The following is a 20,102-nucleotide window of genomic DNA, read 5'->3' as shown; positions in this document are numbered from 1 at the left end:
AGACTTTGATTAGAGTTTCAGATATTACATACGAAAGCACGCTTGTGAGGGACACCATTTACATTACGAATTATTGTATAATAAAGGAGGAAAGAGAAGTCTTTGCTACGTAGCGCAGGTGTTTCAGCTCTTGTGTCTGTGCTGCTCCAGATTTAAAGACATTGAGGTGTGGCACTTAGTGTTCAGCTTCAATGTGCATCACAGTAAGAGCAAGAGGAAGAGGAAGACAGGTTGTATGGTGATGAAGCAGGAAGCAGTTTACTTCATATGATCTCAATGCATTGTTATCTGTGGATAACCGATTCCTGTTCACCAATTGATGGGGGAAAAATGTATTCAAATTTTAAATGAAAACTAAAATAAATCCACAAGGTAAAAGTACAAGCCTGTTTTTTGTGTTTTTTTTAACTAGTTCAACATTATGAATGTCAAATTTCTATAATTTACCAAATTCTCGAACTACTGATTTAAAAATAACAAAAAATATATGTACAGTATATATATTTATATTACTATGGAAACACTATAGGACAATTAAGAAATTAATCTGTAAAAGAATAAATAGAATAATTCAATTGTGCTCCACTACCAAACTTATGGAGCAGAAACTTGACATGTTTAGGTCATTTTTCCTTGTTTAGTATACAAATGTAATATTTCATGAAATGTACATTTCCCAAGTTAAACAATGCCAAAACAGAACCAAAAAAAAAAAAACAAAAAAAAACCCCAGAACCAACCCCACCCCCCCAAAAAAAAAAAAAAAGTTAATAAACTTTGGAGCTTTACAAAGACCAACAGAAGAATAAAGAACAGAACTCACTTGGCCACTGCGAACATTTGCAATGCGACACTGTAGCTTTCTCAAATTTTAAACAGCTTATAAACCACTTTATGATCACTTCAAGCATTTCAGAAGAATTGTGTCTGACAGTAAACATATGAAGTGAAAGGTATAGCTCAGTAGTTAGAGGCGAGACTGCTGTGGAAGGCTTTGGTGGTCGAACACAAGCTCCACCCACCTCATTGTCGACCTCAACAGTGATGAGTTACCTGGCAGCCAATAAGGGAAGCTCAAGGGGCTGGCCACTCCTCCCTTTTACTCACCAATTCAATTTGTCACAGTGCTTTTCACATAAGCCTTCAGTGGCTCTATGAAGATCTCATGGAAGTGCTTTATAAACTCTGCTCTACAAAGTATACAAGTTTGGATTGCATTTATTTTAACAGGGACATTCCTTTAGGTCCTGTAAAAATCCAGTCCGTTAATTCCAAATTACTACACAGCTAGTGTTCAAAATAAAAGGAGTAATTTGTTAGGAGACTGGTTGAGCGAGACAGGACAGAGAAAGACAACAGACGTAAGCTCACCAACAGCTTAGGTGGGAGGTCAGTGAAACATACTGGGATAACATGGCACAAGATGTACAAGGAGTCCCTTAAACCTTATTAATACTTCGGATTGCACACTGTACAATTCCCAACGCTAGTTATTAAACTATGACCTGCCAAACAAGCGAAGTGCAGCAATGCTGTTTCACCAAACACTGGTCTCCTGGTTATTTACAGGTCCTGAAGTACATTAAAAGAGGAGCCCCTCAGGCGATGTCATCCTCTAGCTCCTCCCCGGTGTGGTGGTCGTCGTAGATTTCCTTCACCGCCAGGATCCTGTTCAGCATGCTCTCCAGCATGCTCCTGTCCATGGGGATGACGGAGTACCACAGAGGGCTCTCCGCGATGCACGAGCGCTCCGGCTGCAGATAGAACACGTCGTTCCTGCTCCTCATGTTCTCCGGGCTGAAGGAACAACAACCACTGGAGTTACAGCTGGTCCAGAATGCTTTTAAAAAAAGACTCGGCCAGAAAAAACAAAACAAAAACACAAGACTAGAACAAAACGCTTGGATAAAAGACATTGAAAAATAAGCCACTTAAATCAATCAGTCAATCAAACTTGCATTTAAAAAGCACCCTTCCAGAACAGGCATCTCAGAAAGGCTGTTGGATAAAAATAAATAAATAAACAGAATGAAAGTGTAATCGTTAACCCCTTTCACAGGGATATGGGAATCTTACTTGAGAGGTGGTTGATGAGTGGCAGTCAGACAGTTACGATCACACACACACACACACACACACACACACACACACACACACACACACACACACACTTTAGCGACACTCTGGACCTATTCCCATGGTATAGCACACATGCCATCCATATTTTCCCCTGTCCCCCTGTTGGACAGCAGGTCCTGTCCTTACCATTTCGACAGGTAGAACTCAAAAAACTTCACTGGACATCTCAGCGGGTTCAGCCTGTTTTCCAGTTGCTCCAGAATCGTTCCTTCTTCCTCCCGTTTCCTCTTTCCCAGGCTGCTTTCTGCAGGGACAAAAACAGAAATAAAAACTTTATATGAGAATTAAATATAACAACTTATTTTTAAACTGGACACCAAGCCAAAAGACTTCTCTGCACTGCGATGTTTAACACGGTTTCAAAACTGTCATTCCTGGCTTAGCCTTTGCTCAATAAATGTTGGTTCTGACTGAAAACAGAAGTCGATGTATGCAGCAGACCGTGTGCATTCAGCAACTGTTTTGCCAGATCATTTGACTTATATCTCACATTCAAGCTCTTAATGAACACTGCCTCAACCTGTCTGTATACTGCAAGTGTGCGCTCTTTACTCAGAAACTTTTCTGGCAATGTGAAGTCACATCTGTCTGTTAGAGAAATAAAAATAAAATAAAAATGCCGAAGGAACATCTGTGTAAGGTCACATTACTTGTAGGATGAAGAACAAATACGTTATTTATCATAAAGCTTTTATCCTCGCTTCACAGTAGTGGAAAAAAGTATCAGATCATCTGCTTTCTGGTCTTAGCTAGAGCAGTAATAGAGAGTGAACAGAGCAAAAGAGTTACATTTCACATACCATCTTTCAGCTCTCTCTCTCTGAACAACACTTCAGAGGTCTCCACACTAGGGTTATAAATAGAATGGAGACACACTCAGAAAAGAACTCCAATAGTGGGGGGAGGGCAAAAATCGAGACTCCTCAACTAAAGAGACATCACTAACTCTTCAAGTAAGATCAAAGCAAACAACATGCTGACTTGAATTAGTCTGGTGTCTTCGAGTTTAGCTCAGGATGTCTAGGTAACGGCTGTGCTGTATGCAGTAAAAAACTAACCTACAGCATCACGCTGCTGTTTAAAATGTGGCATCCGTTTTCTTTTTAAAATCACAAAATCAGGAGAAGCGGTCGACAAGATCCATCCCTCCAGTGTCAACTCTATTAAAAAGGAGGTTAAGGAATGTGCCAAATGTCTTCAGCAGTTTAATCTAAAAGATGTGTGCAACGTGTGTGTATAGTGTCTCAATTCCCTGAAAGGCACTCACAACCTAAAGCAATCTCTCTCAGGGGATGCAGTGCAGTACCTCTGCCTTTCTTGCTGCGCACAGACGGCCAGTAGCGGATGCTGACTACCTTGCCCACGCCCCTGGGCATGGAGCACTTCCTGGACTGACGCACCACGTTGGTGAAGGACAGCTGCAGGTGCTCCTCCACCGTCCTCATGCCGAAGTACTTGGTGTTGAAGAACATCAGGGTGTTGAGCAGGACGAAGGGAGAGTACACCCCCAGCTGCTTGCAGTCCCACAGATGCTCCTCCTCCACCCGAGAGAGGATCGTACCTGGAAACACACGCCGGATGGGGGTCACAATTCAGCCAGGAACCCCCATTCATTTTCTAAATCTCAAACACCTGTGCGAAAAGTCAACGTCACTTCAGAGTCAAAAGTGTTTGGTGCTCAGTTGTGTCACACGTTTAAAAGACAGCATTTATCTAAATATCACAGAAACGAGAACTCTGTTTATACCTACATGTCTTCTCTTTTTATTCTCAACTACAATCCTTAATTGGCTAAATGTTTATTTCTGAGTACTGATGCTGCTACAAGCATAAGAAATTAAATAAAGCATTTTCAACAGGTCTTTCCGCATCTTAATTGGTCCTGGTTGCATGCTTTCTAATATTTTATAGAAGAATTTTGGTCAGTTTCCTATACTAAAGTCATTTTTCTTGGGAATGTTCCCTATGCTATCGGCAGTGTGCCAACATTCACTCCAGCTGTGCTAGTATTACCAAACCCCAACCCTGCCTACCATACTGTACCGACCAAAAAGAAAGTTTAATAACATAATCTCTGAACATCAAATACAGGATGTTATTTAAAAGCCACACCCAGCTGCTCCTCCCAAGCAATACCTCATTCATTCCGAGGGTTTTCTTTACAGATTTGAGACGACAGCAGACTTTGCTTGCCTGGTATTTATTTCAGCATTAGAGTAAAGATAAGCCAGTGGTTCAGAACCCCAAGGATCAGAGGTTAATAATGGGGGCACGAGGAAGGAGATTTTATAGCACTGAAATGTGCAGCGTCAGTGCTCCAAAATACATGATGCGCTTTAATATAGACTCAAAACATCGGCACCCCACGCCCTGGGAATATATTTAGATATTAGTTACAGAAAGAGGTTCAACAAGTAACCCAGCGCAATCCATCTTCATCTCTCACGCACTTTCACTCCAGCCCTGACGGCCACCGACGCGGACAAGGTATCTAAAAAATGCGGTGCATTTGAAGTACTGGAAATTAACCCTTCGGATCCCAGGACACCCAGGGACCCGTCTTGTAGATTCCTAGAACGCCTGCATCCTTCAAGATATTCAGAGTCAAGAGCCACAGTCTTGCTGTTGTAGAGAAGGATACTGGTGCTGGTGGGCGTTTCCTGAGGGCTTCCGGAGAGCTACAGTTCAGAGTTAATGGGGCTGTATTAATCTGATCTTAGTGTCGGATCTAAATCCTGCCATACTTTAAAAAAATCAATATAAAAACTGACCCTTTCTGCCACTTTCAATATGTTTATAGACAGAAATTCACTAAAAGAGAAAAACAAAATCTGTATTATCTCTATGGCAGTATTTAGATAGATTTTTGGTTTTGAAAGTTACTAAAAGGCTGATGCTCTGCCAGGTTTGAAAGCATGCCACACAACATACCAGTCGGGGATATCGCGGGCTGCCAGCCCTTTAACATCTTGTTAAGTTCTTGTACAAAAGTCAGATAGAACAAATCCGTGAAGATGTTGACCATTCGATTGTTCTCCAGAAGGTACTGCAAAAAAATAAAAAATAAACAAATGATATACACTATAGAGATAAAGCAAGGTTATAAAAACAACATCTTGTCTGAAATACGAATCAAAAATATTGAAAACACACAGCCATCGGAAACTGGTAGTTCATTGTAAAGCATACTTAGTAAAAATAATGAAAACACACAGTCATCGGAAACCGGTCGTTTACTGTAAAGCACACTTAGTCCTTGTCCTTGAGCCTGCTTCTAGTTGGCACAGTTTCCTGCGGCTTGAAAGAACTTTCCCATAAACCAGCAGATGCCAGATGTGTAGAAACAGGAATCCCACAGCGATTAACTTAACCCTTTAGCACACTGTGGGAAGCAGAATGGGAGCGCTCTTTCACAGAAATCAAGCTGTATGATTCTCAGGGTCAACACCTCACCGCACTTAATTTGAATGAATAAGTAGATACTTAAAGTCAGGAAGTTAACGTTGTGCACCAATGCATTGATGTGAGAAACATTTGGGTAGGTACAGTTATTATGACTTTTTTACCCCCAGCAAAGGGTTCAACACAGATCATGCATATTGTATCTTTTCCTGATTGTGCTTTGTGTTCCAAACAGTAAGGCTCATCTCAAAACAATTAGATGAATCCACATTTCAACATCAGGATGAACAAACAGGAAGCCTGGGATAGTGGCATTTCAACAGAGATATTACAAGTAATTCCAGAACACAGAACACCAGACACATGTGTACTGACCAGACACACCGAGTACTGCTTGCCAGTGCCTCCTAGTGGCACGGCTTAGAAATTACAGCAGGGAAGCACTTCAGAATTATCTTAACTATTTCAGCACCAAGTAATTCTGCTGGCCTGTAACTAATTAAGTTTGAGTGTCTTACATGGAAATAAGTCCTAATAATTGAAATTCTTGAAAAAATTAAAAATAAATATATTTTCACTTTGTCTTGTTAGAAACTAAACAATGCTTTCAGGTTCCCTTCATTTTCCATCACAGCTAAAAGGTGGGGCATAAAACACAAGAACCCCACTGTTCTAAAAGCTGTTTTATATATTAAAAACAAAGTTACAAGGGGGCACCCGGACTTGAACCAGGGACCTCTTGATCTGCAGTCAAATGCTCTACCGCTGAGCTATACCCCCAGCTGCCTGTCACAGCCTTCCACACACTGCCTACAAATGCAAACAAAGGTTTGCTTAGCAGTCCTCTTCACCAGCTGGGAATTATTTGCATTTACAGCAGAAAGGTATATGCTTGTGATATTTTGCCTGCAAGTTAGGGAAATGCTGTCCAGCACAGAGACTGTGAGGGACTGCATTCCAGTCGAAGTGTTCTGTAAGATTGCTCTCAGAACGCATGCATGACAAGCTGCTGTGTTCTTCCAATCTACCCGGTTAGCTCTTGGAAAATGAGATGCACATGCTTTTACCACAGTCAATTATTTAACATTTTTAAATTAATGAGTCAGTTCACTGAGCCTGGCAAACATGACAAAGCTATTTGCATAAGACTCTTTTTTTTTTGCAGTTATGGCACACACCTGTACAGTAAAGGGATAGGCTTTATTACAGCCCAGTTATGTAAACAATACTACTGTAAATTCTGAGGCAATGCAGCGACCCACCGTATCATTTGAATGCCATCGACAGTCAAGCCTGTGCATTGTTTCTGTGTAAAAGGTTTTAAACATTTTTTTGTTGTTGTTTTTTTTGGGGTAAATCAGGAATCACTTATTGTATTTCAGCGCAGTTTCCCCTGCTCTCCATCCTAGTCTCTAAGTCACCTTGGATAAAGACGTCTGCTAAATAAACAAATACAGACTGATCATTAATTCACTTCACACATGCAAAGCAGGTGCTGTCAGCACTTTAGAGCCCATTCTGAAACCCAGCATGGGGCCCACAAACAAACATCCTGTTTGTGATGAAGAGAGGACCTTACACCTTCTGCACTGATGCTGCCAAGAGCCCAGAGATTTGAAAAATAAATGCTTATCATAACAGGAGGGCAAATAAATAGCTAGCAGTACTTACAGTAGAAATCATTTGGATTGAAATAATAAATAGTTTGAGCATAAAGCAGGACAACACAAAAATGGAAGGACACACTTTGACATGAATAACAAAAAAAAAAAAAAAAAAACAACTAGTTGCAATTAGCAGCAGAAACATTAAGGTCCTGACTGAGCAATTCCTCGTTGTGTGAGGGTTAAAATTCCTTTATAAAAGCAGTGTTCCAAACCCCTTGCAGGTGAATAATGCATACCTACAGAAAGTAATAAATACATGCACAACACTGATCAGAGCCACAAACAGCGTCTTCAGTTAATCACACTAACCTGCTGTATTCCAAGGCACAGGTAGTAAATGCTGTCTGGATCGTATCTTTCCCCATTTGGTCGAGAGATTTCCTTCACAAACTGCGCCAGTCCATAGTTCAGTTCAGCAGCAGTGGAAGTAAGGATATCCTCTTTTATCATCATTGGTTTAGCTGTAGATATAAATAAAATTAAAAAGACGATTCAGCTCCCAATTTGTATTAAAGACCGATTTATTTGACCACACGAAATCAATTCTAAAGCAAACTCACGGCCAAATCGTAGCTCTTCGTTTTTTCCGCCCTCATTGCCGGAATGCTTGGTCTGAGCCCAGTACTTCCAGGCGCTCACTCCGTAGGAATAATTTAACCCCGTGCATCCCGAATGGCTGCTCATCGAGTCTCGGGAGCAGCTCTCCGACAGCAGTATCCGTTTCTGGCCCTTGAACACAGACAGCAAGGCTGGCATCAGAGACCTGATCTGCCAGGATTTTGGGGGGGGGAGGTGGGGGAGGGTTCCAGCAAAGTCTCTCCCCCCAGTGCAGACTCACCTTTCTTACAACTCTGGGAAGCTCATGTTCTGTATGATCGTCATCGGTGGTCACGAGTCCACAGTCGAAAAGGAAGTCAACACTGGGATCTAAGGGTGCTAAAGAGAAATTCTTAAAGTTGAATTCAGGAATTTATAATAAATGTGTATATTTGTGTTTTATAGCCTTACGTACTTTTAGGAAAATCTGCTTCTAAGTCCTGAACCGGCTCATCCAAAACGTTCGCCATTTTGACTGCCATCGCCAGAACATCGTCTCGGGCTGGTCCAAACAAATCGCAGTCTTCCAGCAAGCCCTCTGCACTCTGATTGCTGGCGAGATCTAGGAATAGGTGGGGAACAAGCCTTCATCCCATTACCCATCCGATTTACGGAACACAGCCTTTTATAATTAGAACGACAATTACTACAAAAAGGAGCGTTATGAAATATACATATTTTTTTTCAGCCTGTATTTTTTTTCCGCAGTATTATCATACACTGCATTACAGTTTAAGAGTTTGATGGCGTGTAAAACCCCTACCACAGAGATCGGAGGATGCTTTATCCATCTCCTCGGCCTCTGCAATCATCTCCGCCATGGCGAGAAGGTCTGCCTCGAGCGGGTTGGATGGGATCTTCACTTTCAGCTCCTCAATCGTTTCTACGATCTTATCAGCACTCTCCAGGGTGGTTGGAAGAAACATAGGAACTGGGACCTATTTAGCACAAAGTACAATCAAACACAACTGTGGCTTTCAAAGGAGATCTTTGGTTGGTTAATTAACAACGTAAGGTGTCCCAAGGCCCAGTGCTAATCAGCGTCTGTGAAACTAAGTTTTAGCGTTTCCTTCACCATAGACTAGACTGCATTGAAAATGCGTCTACCTGCTTCTATTCTGACTCCTAATAATCCATGTTCGTTTAATGTTCGCCAGTCTGTTTCAGTCTGTACAATGCTTTTCTTTGTAATTATTTCTCTACTGGGTTTTTATGTCCTCTGGCAAGATTTCGGTTAACGTGCACGCTGTGCCCAAGTGATCTCCTGACAAGCTAAGTGCAGAGCTCTACAGTAAAGCACTTACTGGGATCGGCATGGTGAAAGGCACTGGTGTTTGTTGACAGTACATATGCATAGGCACTGGCACAAAGACAGGGACTGGGATGGGGATAACAACCGTCTGTGGTTTCCAGTCTTCCTCTGAAACACACCAAAAGGGAGCAGTGACCAAAAAGCTGCAAAAGTTAGATGTGAATCATTCAGGCTTCGGCATGACTTTAAAGTTTTTATCTGGGTAGTAAAAACATTGCACTAAGATACATTGCATAGCTAATGTCTGATGAAAAATACAAAAACATTTGTAGTTCAGTACCTGTCTGGCAACCTACTGACATCATCTCAGGTCTGCAGGACACCTCTTGGTCCTGCATCAGTGGCTTGCACATGGCAGCCTTGTTCTTGCGGGCAGTGGGTAAGGGAGGAGGAGACAGGGAGGGGGGGAGCTCGGCTGCTTGTGTCTTCTCAGCAGGCTGCAGCAAAGACACATGTTCAGTTACCAACACAGCATTAATCCTAACTTCTACAACTACAAGTATGTATATTTCACTGTCAGGCTCTGTAGCTATCCACAAGAAACTGTACAGACTGTTTCACCTGTGCCATTTCTGTTTCATGCTAAAAACCGAAGCCACTTACTTCAAATTTCTTAGCAGCAGTGGTTGATGTTTTCAACTCTTGCGTATGTTCTGCAAAAGCAATAATGCAAGTTAAAGAATTTTAACAGTTACCAATTACCAGGAACTTCAAGATGCATATAAAATACCTTATAGTGCTTAATTAAAAAAAAAATATTACTTTGCTGTTGTAGATTGCCAAACATCAAAATTAAGAGAATAGCTACATCACAACCCTCAGCCATACGATCTCATTCATGCTGTGTATTTCTCATTTATTCATGTGTGAAACAGCAGCCTGGCTGCGAATGGAAAATGCTGGAAATGATGACTGTGGCCAAGGGGCTTAAGTTAACCTGGATTGCATCATCCACCTGTGTGTTATCCCAAGGTTACCCCTAAAAATAACTTGTCGTTGTTGCAATCCAGGTGGACTACCTGGTAAAGCAAATTGCTCTCATTAAAATGCAGCTGTGGATTCCACCAGCATGGTGCAAGCTCCCAGCTGAACGTACTGTTTAGCAAGCTCTCCGGCCCCTTCTGAGTGTCCAGGTTGGGCTGGTTCTGCTGGCTGTAGAACCGCAGGAGGCATTGCTGGTTACAGTAGTGTTTGATCTCCCCACGCCAGTGTATGGTTTCCAAAAGCTTCCCTTGCCGTTTGCAGCCATGGCATCTGGCTCCCTGCGTGCAAAAAAAAAGAGGATGTAGTTATGTTAAGTTATTGCTAGAAAACTGGAGTTTTTATAAACAAAAATTAAAAGACCCCGTAGCTTAATCTCAAATGCTTTATAAAACAGGAAGTAAAATGGGAATGTGGCAGTGCAAAGGTTAATCTATACCTTCAAGAAGCTGCTTGATGAGATTTGGAGCAGTAAACTACTAACAACCAAATGAGCAAGACGGGTCGAACTAATACAGCCGTGTACCAAGTGCAGTAAAGACTTCACCCAAGGAGTTTCCAGAACATACAGCAGCCGCAGTCGAGGCGGTAGGCTTTTCAGATTCATTCCAGCTCCCCAGATTGTCGTGTTTAAATATAAAAAGGTGACGGGAATGTTAAAAGCACACACAAACCTTAAAGTACCAGAGCAGGTACTTGGTTTTGCATTCCTCGCTGCAGAAATCCCAGGTGTTGCCATCCAGCTCTTCTGTTACAGCTCTTTTGCATGTCTGGGAGCAGTATGTACAAGTAATGCAACACAGGCCCAGGTTCTTAGTGAAGTCCTGCTTATACAGTAATATACAGCCTGTGGAGAGAAAAAGTAGCTTATAAGTTAAACCACGGTGAAACAATGAAGCTAAGGGAAAGATTTTTTTTTTTTATCAAGTATCACAAGGCCAGTCTCTCCCCACGACAGTGAAAAGATTATTTACTTTTCTGTATATTACATAAACATGTTTTAAAAAAGTGTTTCCCTCCGAACCCCAGTTTGAGAACCAATACACTATATCACAGTCATGAAATCCCAACTCCAATTGCATAGCAGTTTCACCCATTCCAGGTTTTACAACAAGCTTGATTAGCCACAGTCTACAGGTAACAAGCTCAGGTGTGCCTTATTAAACTCATATTAAAACCAGGAATGGATCAAACTGCTATGCAACGGGAGTCTTATTTCCATCCCTGGAACCCCAGTTGCCTTGTGTACTGAGAACATTAAAAACCGAAAGAATAAGTAAGTTCCACGCCAGCATTAATGACCTTCACTGCAGAAATTCTTTTCCACTCCTGAAAACTTGATCTTTTCATGCAGCAGCTTCTCCTGTTTGCAGTGCTCGCAGACCGACACCACCCCGTGCAGCCTCTTGTAATCCTCACAGCATTCTTTACAGCAGAACTGGTAGATGGTGTTCTTATAAGCAAACAGAATTAAAGAGTATTTTAACACAGCAAGAGGCTTGTGCTCACTGGAAGCTGGTTTGTGGGCTCAGGCCATGTAAAGTATAAAATACTACTCCCAGTGCACGGCAGATTGAGTCAGGCCAGGTTTTAATGGGGGTTTCGTTAGACAAAGCCTGTGACCTCAATAGTTTGACTGCTCAAGCTCAAGTGTGACTAACTTAAGCTAACAGTAAAACCTAGCTTGGGCCGGACTGCTGTACACTGGGAGTCCTATTTCCACTCCAGGTGCATATTGTCACATTTCCATACCGAATTTTGGAGGACAGTGAGCGTGCAGTAGTTTAAAAGATTCTGAATTAAACAGCAATGAGACACACTACCTGCCAGTCCAGTACTTCAGGCTTGCCGCTGAATAGATTGTGACAGGAGTGGCAGTTTAAATGGATGTCACCTTCGGGGCTGGATTGCTGGTGGGAAAGAAAAGCAGTAAAAGATAAAAGTGTGTTTCTTAATTTAATTACAGAGTAACCTGTCAATTTATTGACTACAAAGAATATAAACTTACATACAGTGTATGCAAGACTAGTTTGTCTGCTTCTATCAGTAAAAATATGGAAACAAAAGTAGGGAACTGGGGGCTGGAGGCATTTAATAGTTTCAACGGCAGCAGTGATTTCAGATCCAGGACTGTTTAGTTGAATAGACACCCTCTGTCACACTCAGTAAAACGTCACTGGTAAGACTGCTTTTGCAAATAGTGCAGGGCTTTGCCAAGTGGAGCTTGTTTATAAAAAGATTCAGTAAATTGAGACCACAAGAATCACTATGGTGTTCAGCTGACAGCCTGTTAACCATCCAGAGGTGTTCTGGCACATTATCATTAATATTTTAAATACCTGAAATTTAGTCCAGCAGCTGGGACTGCAGAACTGACTGACCACCCTGTCGGTCTTGTTGTAATACCCCGGGTCTGACAGACTGCGCCTGCAGAAGCTGCACGGCTTGGGAGGAACTAAAAACAACACAAGACAGATGATCAGAGGAACTGTAGCTTTCACACTGGCACTGGTAGGACTGCAACTCAATAGCTTTCCATTCACTAGGTTTAAGATTAAATTTTAACTATGGGGCTGCTGTTCTTTTTATTTTTAAAAGCACCCAATAACAAAACAACTGTGATCAAGGAAAGTGATGGTTTGGGGCACTTTGGGCAGCGCTGGCACTAAACAACTGGCTATAGCTTTCATAGTTTCAGCTACTTTGATCATTTCGAAAAAGGGGCTTCAAGAATAGTTTGAATTCAATCTCAAGATGAGTATATACCGTCTCCATAATGCACTCGTGTACAGGTAGCTGCATCATGGTCCCTGTCATTAACTAGCCTGGAAGTTAATCAAGTAAAATCCATCAATGCGCTGGGGATATAGTACGAAGCAATTTATTTGAGAGGAAACAAAAATTAATTCCCTTAGAAAACTAGAACCTGCTCCAAACTGTGAGGGAGGCTGGCCGGCTTGAGATGTTGAAGGGAAAGCAGATCGGTACCTGTGGGCCCTGCGTTCTTGACTTTGTGAGACGTGATGCAGCACACAGAACAGAAGAGTCCCATCTTGCCATTGCGGCCCACACTCGAGAGCATGTCGAAGTTCTTGCACAGAGTCTTGCACCACATGCACGGGTACACTTTGGTATTTTTCTGGAACAGTGGAGAAGCAGAAATGAATTATAGAATGATATACTATTCTCACAGTTTACTCTGGCAGCACCCAATGCACTCTGTTTTAATAACAACTAAATTATTATAGCATCTTTCACACTAAGGTGTCTCAAGGCGCTGTACAAAACAAACAGCAATCAAAAAAATGATATAAGTACATAAATAAAATACATATAAAAATAAAATCATAAAAATATTATAAAAAGCACTGCAGTCTGCAGTAAAGAAAGAGTTTAAGAAAAAGCAGAAGAAAATAAGTGAATCTTACAGGATTTTTTAAATTTGGCTTCAGTTGTAGATTCTCTGATAATGGTTGGTAGTGACTTCCAAAGTGCTGAAAGTTTCTTTTTAAACCCACTGAACTGTCTATATAGCAAGAAACTGAAGTTTGCACCGTACACACGGTAAATTTCTGGGATGTTTCAGGACAAAGTAGGCTCTTCTCACCTTCTTGTACATAGCTAAGCAGGCAGAGTTGCAGAACCTCTTCTGCTGTCCCTCGTGAAAGAGGTACTCGAGAGGAAGCCCTTTGTTGTAGATGTACACCCCACAGTTATCACAGCAGTTTGTTTTCAGCCCCTTTGTGGCTCTGAACTTGGTAAAGCAGGTGTCACTGCAAAGACGGTGGACCATATTGCCACTGCTCACTTCATGCTGGATCTGCAAAAACATGTATTTGTTTATTTGTATATCATTAGGAAGAACCTCAAACTGGAAAATACACGTTTTTACTTGTGCTACATATTTCATAATCTTACCATTCAATAAAAATAAAAAAAACCCGTGTAAAGTTTCTTTCCCGTTAGGATATATGTCAAAAAGTACACAGGACACTGAATGTGATGGATTCAGCTCAGTGGTAAGAATGCAGACAATCACCAGAAACAAAGAGCTAGGAAAAACCAAAAAATCTAAGAAGTCAAGTATTGACCATGCCTAACCTGGGAAAGGAAACAATCATATCTAAAGCTTGAGTGCATGGTGTGATTTTCTTTCATAGGATATCTTGCAACAATTGTGCTAATGACTACTTTGAGTAAATGACTTTGAAAATCAGCTTTTAAAAACGACTGAGAGTCCACTGATGAGCACTTAAAATCTTCAGGGAAGCAGCGCTGCGCTGGCCGCTCTGCAAGACATCTCAGGATTGATGCACAGTTCTCTTACCTCTCCTGCTTTGTGGCAGATGCTACATCTTGGGGCAGTAGAATCAGCTGTTGGAACAGCCGCCTTTTGTAACTGGGCTTCGTAAAGTGAAAGGCAAGTTTTATTACAGAACTCCTGGAAAGAGTTTCCCGGTCCAGTCTGGGCGACAACGGAATCTTTTGTAGTCCAAATGTCCCTGCGGAGAGAGAGGAACAGCAGCAGCAAATGTGAAGCTAATACAACGTATTGCTTTCAGAAAGGTAGTCATGCAGGGCATACTGACAAGTCCCTCAATATCCTGTCAGCTGAAAAGCAAAGGATAACAAAAATAACAAATTATGAAGCAATTAGTCAAAACGCCAGATTTCAGAACCTACCAGTATATAACACTTTGCCTTAAGTGTATCCTTGTGCACGGCAGACAGACAAGAAAGTCGAAAGGGATTGACAATTGTAAGTAACTACTGTATGTATTGTGTTATTTTATATATATATATATATATATAAAAAAAAAAAAAAAAACACACCACACACAATAATTTCTCCTAAGTTGATATGTACAGGTGACCAGATCTTATAAAACGGTCTTATTTCACAATCATCCAGCCCACCCAAGGTCCTCATGAGAAAACAGTTTAACTTGAGAGACCGGGTGAAGTGTACATGATAATAAAATACATAAATATGTAGCCAAAATTACTTTTTGCAGAACACACAAGGCTTCTTCCTTGGCGGTTTCTTGGAGAAGGCAGAGAGGCAGATGGAAGAGCAGAAGAGCTGGGGCATCCCTTTCCTTTGGTAGGCAGTCTGCCCCTTCTGCAGTGGGGTCCTGCAGTGTGCGCAGTACATTTTGGTGAGTGAGCGTGGCGGCGCGCTGTGGGGTGTGCTCGGTGGCGCGCTGTGCACTGTGCTCGGTGGCGCGCTGTGCACTGTGCTCGGTGGCGCGCTGTGCACTGTGCTCGGTGGCGCGCTGTGCACTGTGCTCCTCGGCCGGCTGAGTGCACCAGGAGGGACTGCAGCAATAGCCGGCGTGTGAGGCCTCTGGTTGCGCAGAGACATCCGAGTGGAGCGTCGTGGGGTGCTGCACGGGACGAAGTCCTCATCGTTGGGATCATCCACCATGGCGTCAGAGTCGTCATCGGATAACTGAGCTTTAAAAGGAGAGAACTGTTCAGGGTGCACAGATGTGCAGTGACTTATGGGGTAACACCAGGGGAAGGAGGTAGAAAACCTAACATTCTTTGAACACCACTGTACCTCAAAAAAAAAAAAAAAAGACAGCACTCACCACTGTCAGAAAGTCCTGTCGATCCCCGGGATTCGGTTCTCCTAAAGCGTTCAGTTCTCCTCATTTCCTAACAGAATCATCAGAAAGATAAGCCTTGTTTTTTTTTTTTTTTTTTTTTTTTTAATGTTTACAATTTGAAGTAGTTGTGACAAAAAAAAAGATTCCATAAATCTTACCTGTGTAGGATGAAAAACATATTTTGCAAACACGTATTTAATTTTAAACAAATGTGCATTTAAAGAAATCTCTGTTTGAAGCCTTACTTTTAGACTGCACTTGTTTGGTTATTTCACCTGGACAGTGAAACTGTCCCCACCCTGTAGGATTAGGGTTGGCAAGTGAAATAGTAATAGGCTACGTGAAAGTAAGGCAAGTAAACAGAGAACTTTTTTTAACCAAGTGCAGAAAACACGTGTGCTATAACCAACACCAACATGGTGTATGAACCCCTTCATCAATTACAAATACTACCCCAATATACAGTCTTGCAACCATAGATGGCTGTCAACTTTAATAACATACAGTATATAAAAACTATACCATACCTCCCCTGCAAGCAATACAAAAATCTTACCCAAGATGACATTAGGTACTCAAAGATTAGTGCTAATCAGAGCCTGAAAAACCAGCAGTAAGTCAGATAAAACACTAGGAGGTATAATAAATTTACCAGCATGTATAACAACTTTACCAACTTGACAAAGTTTTGAAAGCTCCTAGGAAATGGAAGAGCATTGATGTGGTGAATGCAAACTGTCTTATGTTCTTTAGTAATGCGTGTGTTACCATCCTGCCTTTGGGTTTTTCCTCTGAAGCATCAGTAATTTTTTCGTCTGGGCTCGAGGCTGCCAGATTCCCCTGTGTCTGATCTGTGCAGGAGACAGGAAAACGTTCAGCAGATTGGCTTTAACAACTTACAAACAAGACCCATCTTCTGTGTTCATTGTGTGTGTTTAGTAACACATTGCATTACATATAACACATTCACAATAATCCCTTATGCACTAACATAATATCTGTATGTCTGAAATTATAAAGCCGTTCATCAACTTTAAGGTTCTGTGGTCTTGTTTCAGCAGTGTTTAAAGCGGCTGTAATTGCAATGAGTCAGGACTTTGCCTGAAGGAAATCTATAATAAATCTCTATATGGTCTTTCAAGCCTCCCTGAAGTCAAAACCGAATGCCTCCTTCACAGCTTGTATTTTATACAGCAACTGGTAACTGATCAGAAATAACAAAATGTGTAAAGTGACCCCCTCATACAATGCACATTTCACTTGAACTGAGGCTGAACAACAGTAACAGCTTGTACTGCGATTGCAGAATCGCCTCACCTTTAGCAGCTGCTGGTGGTGTCTCTGCCTTTTCTTCCAATTTGGCCCTGCTGGCTTGTTGGCTTTTGCTGCCCTCTGCTGCTGTATCACCTTCAGCTTTACACTCATTTTTGATTTGCACCAGGCTCTCTACAGCAGAGGTTTGGCATTCTGCTGAAGAGGCAACTTCTGCAAGCTTGATCTCCCCCTGCTCAGGCTTGGTCTCCCCCTGCTCAGGCTTGGTCTCCCCCTGCTCAGCATCAAGCTCTTTGGAGCAAGTCTCTTTCTCACCTACCAAAGACACCTCTTGGTTAGATACAGCCGGGGATACAGATGAGGGTGGGCTTACAGTGCTACTTTCAGCTTTCAATTCGGGCTTCACTACCAGTGTACTTTTTATCTGCTCCCCTTCCGTTTGTGGCTGTGGTGCCTCCTCTCGGCTGCCAAAGTCATTCCCCAACTCCTTCCCTACCAAATCCTCAACCTCCTCCATCTCTACATCCCCAGACAGCTTTGGCATCACTGCCTCAGCTTCTCTGCAATTAGGCACATCTGCTGGCCAGGGGCCCGCCGATCCAGACGGCTCTGGGAACACTTTGCTGTAGAACTCCTCCACCTGGGTCTTGGACAGTTCCAAGGAGTCCGGGTTCTCCAAGATGCTCAAGCTGTCCTGTGTCTTCTGCCTGACCCTCTCGGACTGAGTCAGAGTGGGCGTGGCAGCGCTGTACTCCTCCAGCCCCAGCAAGGCGCTGCCGGGGACCTCCATGCTGGTGGGCATGGTCAGCAAGTCATTCCTCAAGGCCTCATCTGCAAGCTGGAAGGGGTTTAGAGACCCTGGAAGCTCACTGGGATCCATAGTTTGGCAGCAAATCCACTGTAGTGAGAAACAAAAATCAAGATAAAACAGGATGAACTGATATAGCTAAGACAAATGCTTGTTTGTTTTTTCCTCTTAAAAAAAAAAATCGCAGATTTGTGGCTGCTGTTATCAACTTTATATAGTTTTAACTTAATTGCTGAGTCGCAAGACTATGTGCCGTACTGCAAGCATTTGACAACAGGCATAAACTGGGTCTGAAGATAGAACCGTTTTATAGTATATTACTACCACAAATAAATAAACAAAAACAACATTTAGGTAATTAACTGGGCGTCGCCTATGATATCATTCGCCACTGTCATCCAAGATAAACCACAGGAGTAAACGCGTGCTATCCATTAACCCTGTAAATCCTGTGCATACAGCATACACCCCAGCGCTACGTGGGGAAAGGCCATTTTGCGATACGACAGACGGGTCCTGTTATTAATTTATTTCAGAAAATGGCATATGCGTTTTCGAACTAATAACTGACAAGCTCGGTGCACGAAGGTCATTATTCACTAATTTTGACTAAGTACAACGATAGCAAGCCACATTATCCACATTACCATGACAACTTAAGACCCGTGTTTTTTTATTATTATTTTTATTGTAACAAAATATCAAAATGTGCAAATCTGTTATTCAGGAGCCAGGCCCCAGTGAAGGAGCTGTGTTATTTGTATGTACCGAACGACAACATCCTTTCACAAAAACTGGCCTGTATGCCAAACGCCTTACAGAAACACGCGGCTTGGTGACAATCTGAGCTCCCTACGGTATCCGGTATTCCAAAAGGCAGTCTGTAAACAGAAGACATTTTGTAACTCCATTTTTATTTTTGTTCTAGAAATTCGGCACCCGGTGCAAGTTTCACACTTTTTTTAACACTGCCCCCTCGCTGTCGGCTGATGAGTCCCATCTGCAAACGCGTTACCTGGATAGTGTCGAGATTCCTACCCCACAAAGTGACATTAATTTCACAGTGCTTGTCCAAACGAACGTGGAAAACGGGTGCCTGTGACTTTAAAAACGAGCAGCTTTTGCAGCAGTAACCGTTCTGGAGCAAACAGGCAAGGCCTGCTCTCCGATTGGACCACGCTGGAGCGGCGTGAAGGAAGCCTCGCGAGATCTCAATGTCCCCCCCCCCCCCCATCGACGAGACTCGATTTGAGACGGTGAGAGCCAAACCACGGACTGGATTTTCACCGTTTTTGTAATGGGAGGGGCAAGAAACTAGCTTCTTTCTGCAAGAGGCAGTATCGATAGGCTTTACTGCATTGAAGCACACTTAAAACAAGAAAAGAAGAAAAAAACGTACACATTTACGCGTATACACACTGCAATACGTATCACCCGCCCGCTGTCATTTTGCACGACAGTCGTGCAAAGTTGTAATAATACACACATCCACGGTTACACGTATGTGTTACAACACATTTTCCCCGTGCAACATGTGATATCATGATATACCACTTTACAATCATGGCGAACCAGTGGGTATGCCAGAAGTGATTATATTAACTGTTTAACTGCTACTTCTGATACAGGCTACACCTTGGGAGGCCTCTATTCAAAACGCATTCTAGTAAAAAAAAAAAAAAACTTTAAAATGAAAACATATCTAGCGTTTGAAAATGTACATATGTGTTTACGGTGTGACACAGCACGGTAAACTAAAGGAAATTAATAAAAAAGACAACACTGAAAATGCAAACTCTGAGTTTTCGCATTGACCTTCTGCAACGCTCAGCGGTGCGGTGTTTGATTGCATCGTTTAAAGCTGATTTTAACAAATAAACGCCAAGCTTGTTTAAGCACACATTGCACGAGTCCGCCATTATTATCGTAGGCACTCCGCAAGAAGATCGAAAAATGCTACTGTGCAATTTTTCAAAAAAAATAAAAAATAAAAAGATGAATAATGCCAGCTTGTAATAGAAACCGTGCTTTGACCAAAAAATCTAGCTTGCATGCAAATGATAAACACTTCAATTATTCTGTTATAGTAATAATTAATACGCCACTCACGAAAAACACCCACCAGCTCCAGATCCTGTATCGTTCCTCAATTTCCAGCTACCTCCTCCAGCTCTGCTGTTACAGCCGGGGAGAGTGCCGGCTAAACACAGACAGTGAGTGAGTGTGTGTGCGTAAACACTGCAAGGCAATCGTGATAATTGCGTTCGGCCTATCTTTGCTCTCCTCACAAACCCTTAGACCCGTCACAGTGC

General features: G+C 42.2%; 1 protein-coding gene and 1 non-coding gene across 5 annotated transcripts; both read right to left on the bottom strand.

The window, feature by feature from the left end:
- Nucleotides 1–1,202: 1,202 nt before the first annotated feature.
- LOC121295364 (zinc finger MYM-type protein 3-like) lies at nt 1,203–19,994 on the bottom strand. Of its 4 annotated transcripts, none has more exons than XM_041219882.1 (25): nt 19,900–19,994; nt 17,028–17,880; nt 16,479–16,561; nt 15,693–15,759; nt 15,105–15,555; nt 14,426–14,600; nt 13,706–13,918; nt 13,087–13,237; nt 12,438–12,553; nt 11,922–12,008; nt 11,401–11,551; nt 10,773–10,945; nt 10,214–10,379; nt 9,721–9,770; nt 9,398–9,554; nt 9,110–9,225; nt 8,569–8,743; nt 8,221–8,367; nt 8,047–8,144; nt 7,769–7,937; nt 7,518–7,669; nt 5,071–5,185; nt 3,446–3,700; nt 2,266–2,383; nt 1,203–1,797 (listed from the first exon to the last, which is right to left on the bottom strand). In XM_041219882.1, exons 2-25 carry the CDS (start codon nt 17,860–17,862, stop codon nt 1,599–1,601), a joined length of 4,419 nt encoding a protein of 1,472 aa, XP_041075816.1. In that variant the 5' UTR covers nt 17,863–17,880; nt 19,900–19,994; the 3' UTR covers nt 1,203–1,598. The 4 variants fall into 4 exon arrangements, with proteins under 4 accessions (XP_041075816.1, XP_041075818.1, XP_041075815.1 ...); XM_041219884.1 differs by having other exon boundaries at nt 19,913–19,981; XM_041219881.1 differs by lacking the exon at nt 19,900–19,994 and adding an exon at nt 18,806–19,004.
- trnac-gca lies at nt 6,250–6,321 on the bottom strand. The gene has a single exon. It is a non-coding gene; the product is annotated as a tRNA-Cys (tRNA).
- Nucleotides 19,995–20,102: the final 108 nt, after the last annotated feature.

Source organism: Polyodon spathula, chromosome 20 (assembly GCF_017654505.1).
Source record: "Polyodon spathula isolate WHYD16114869_AA chromosome 20, ASM1765450v1, whole genome shotgun sequence".
NCBI classification, from domain to species: Eukaryota; Metazoa; Chordata; class Actinopteri; order Acipenseriformes; family Polyodontidae; genus Polyodon; species Polyodon spathula.
Note: the sequence above shows the minus strand (reverse complement) of the source record. Positions and strands in the feature narration are given on the sequence as shown.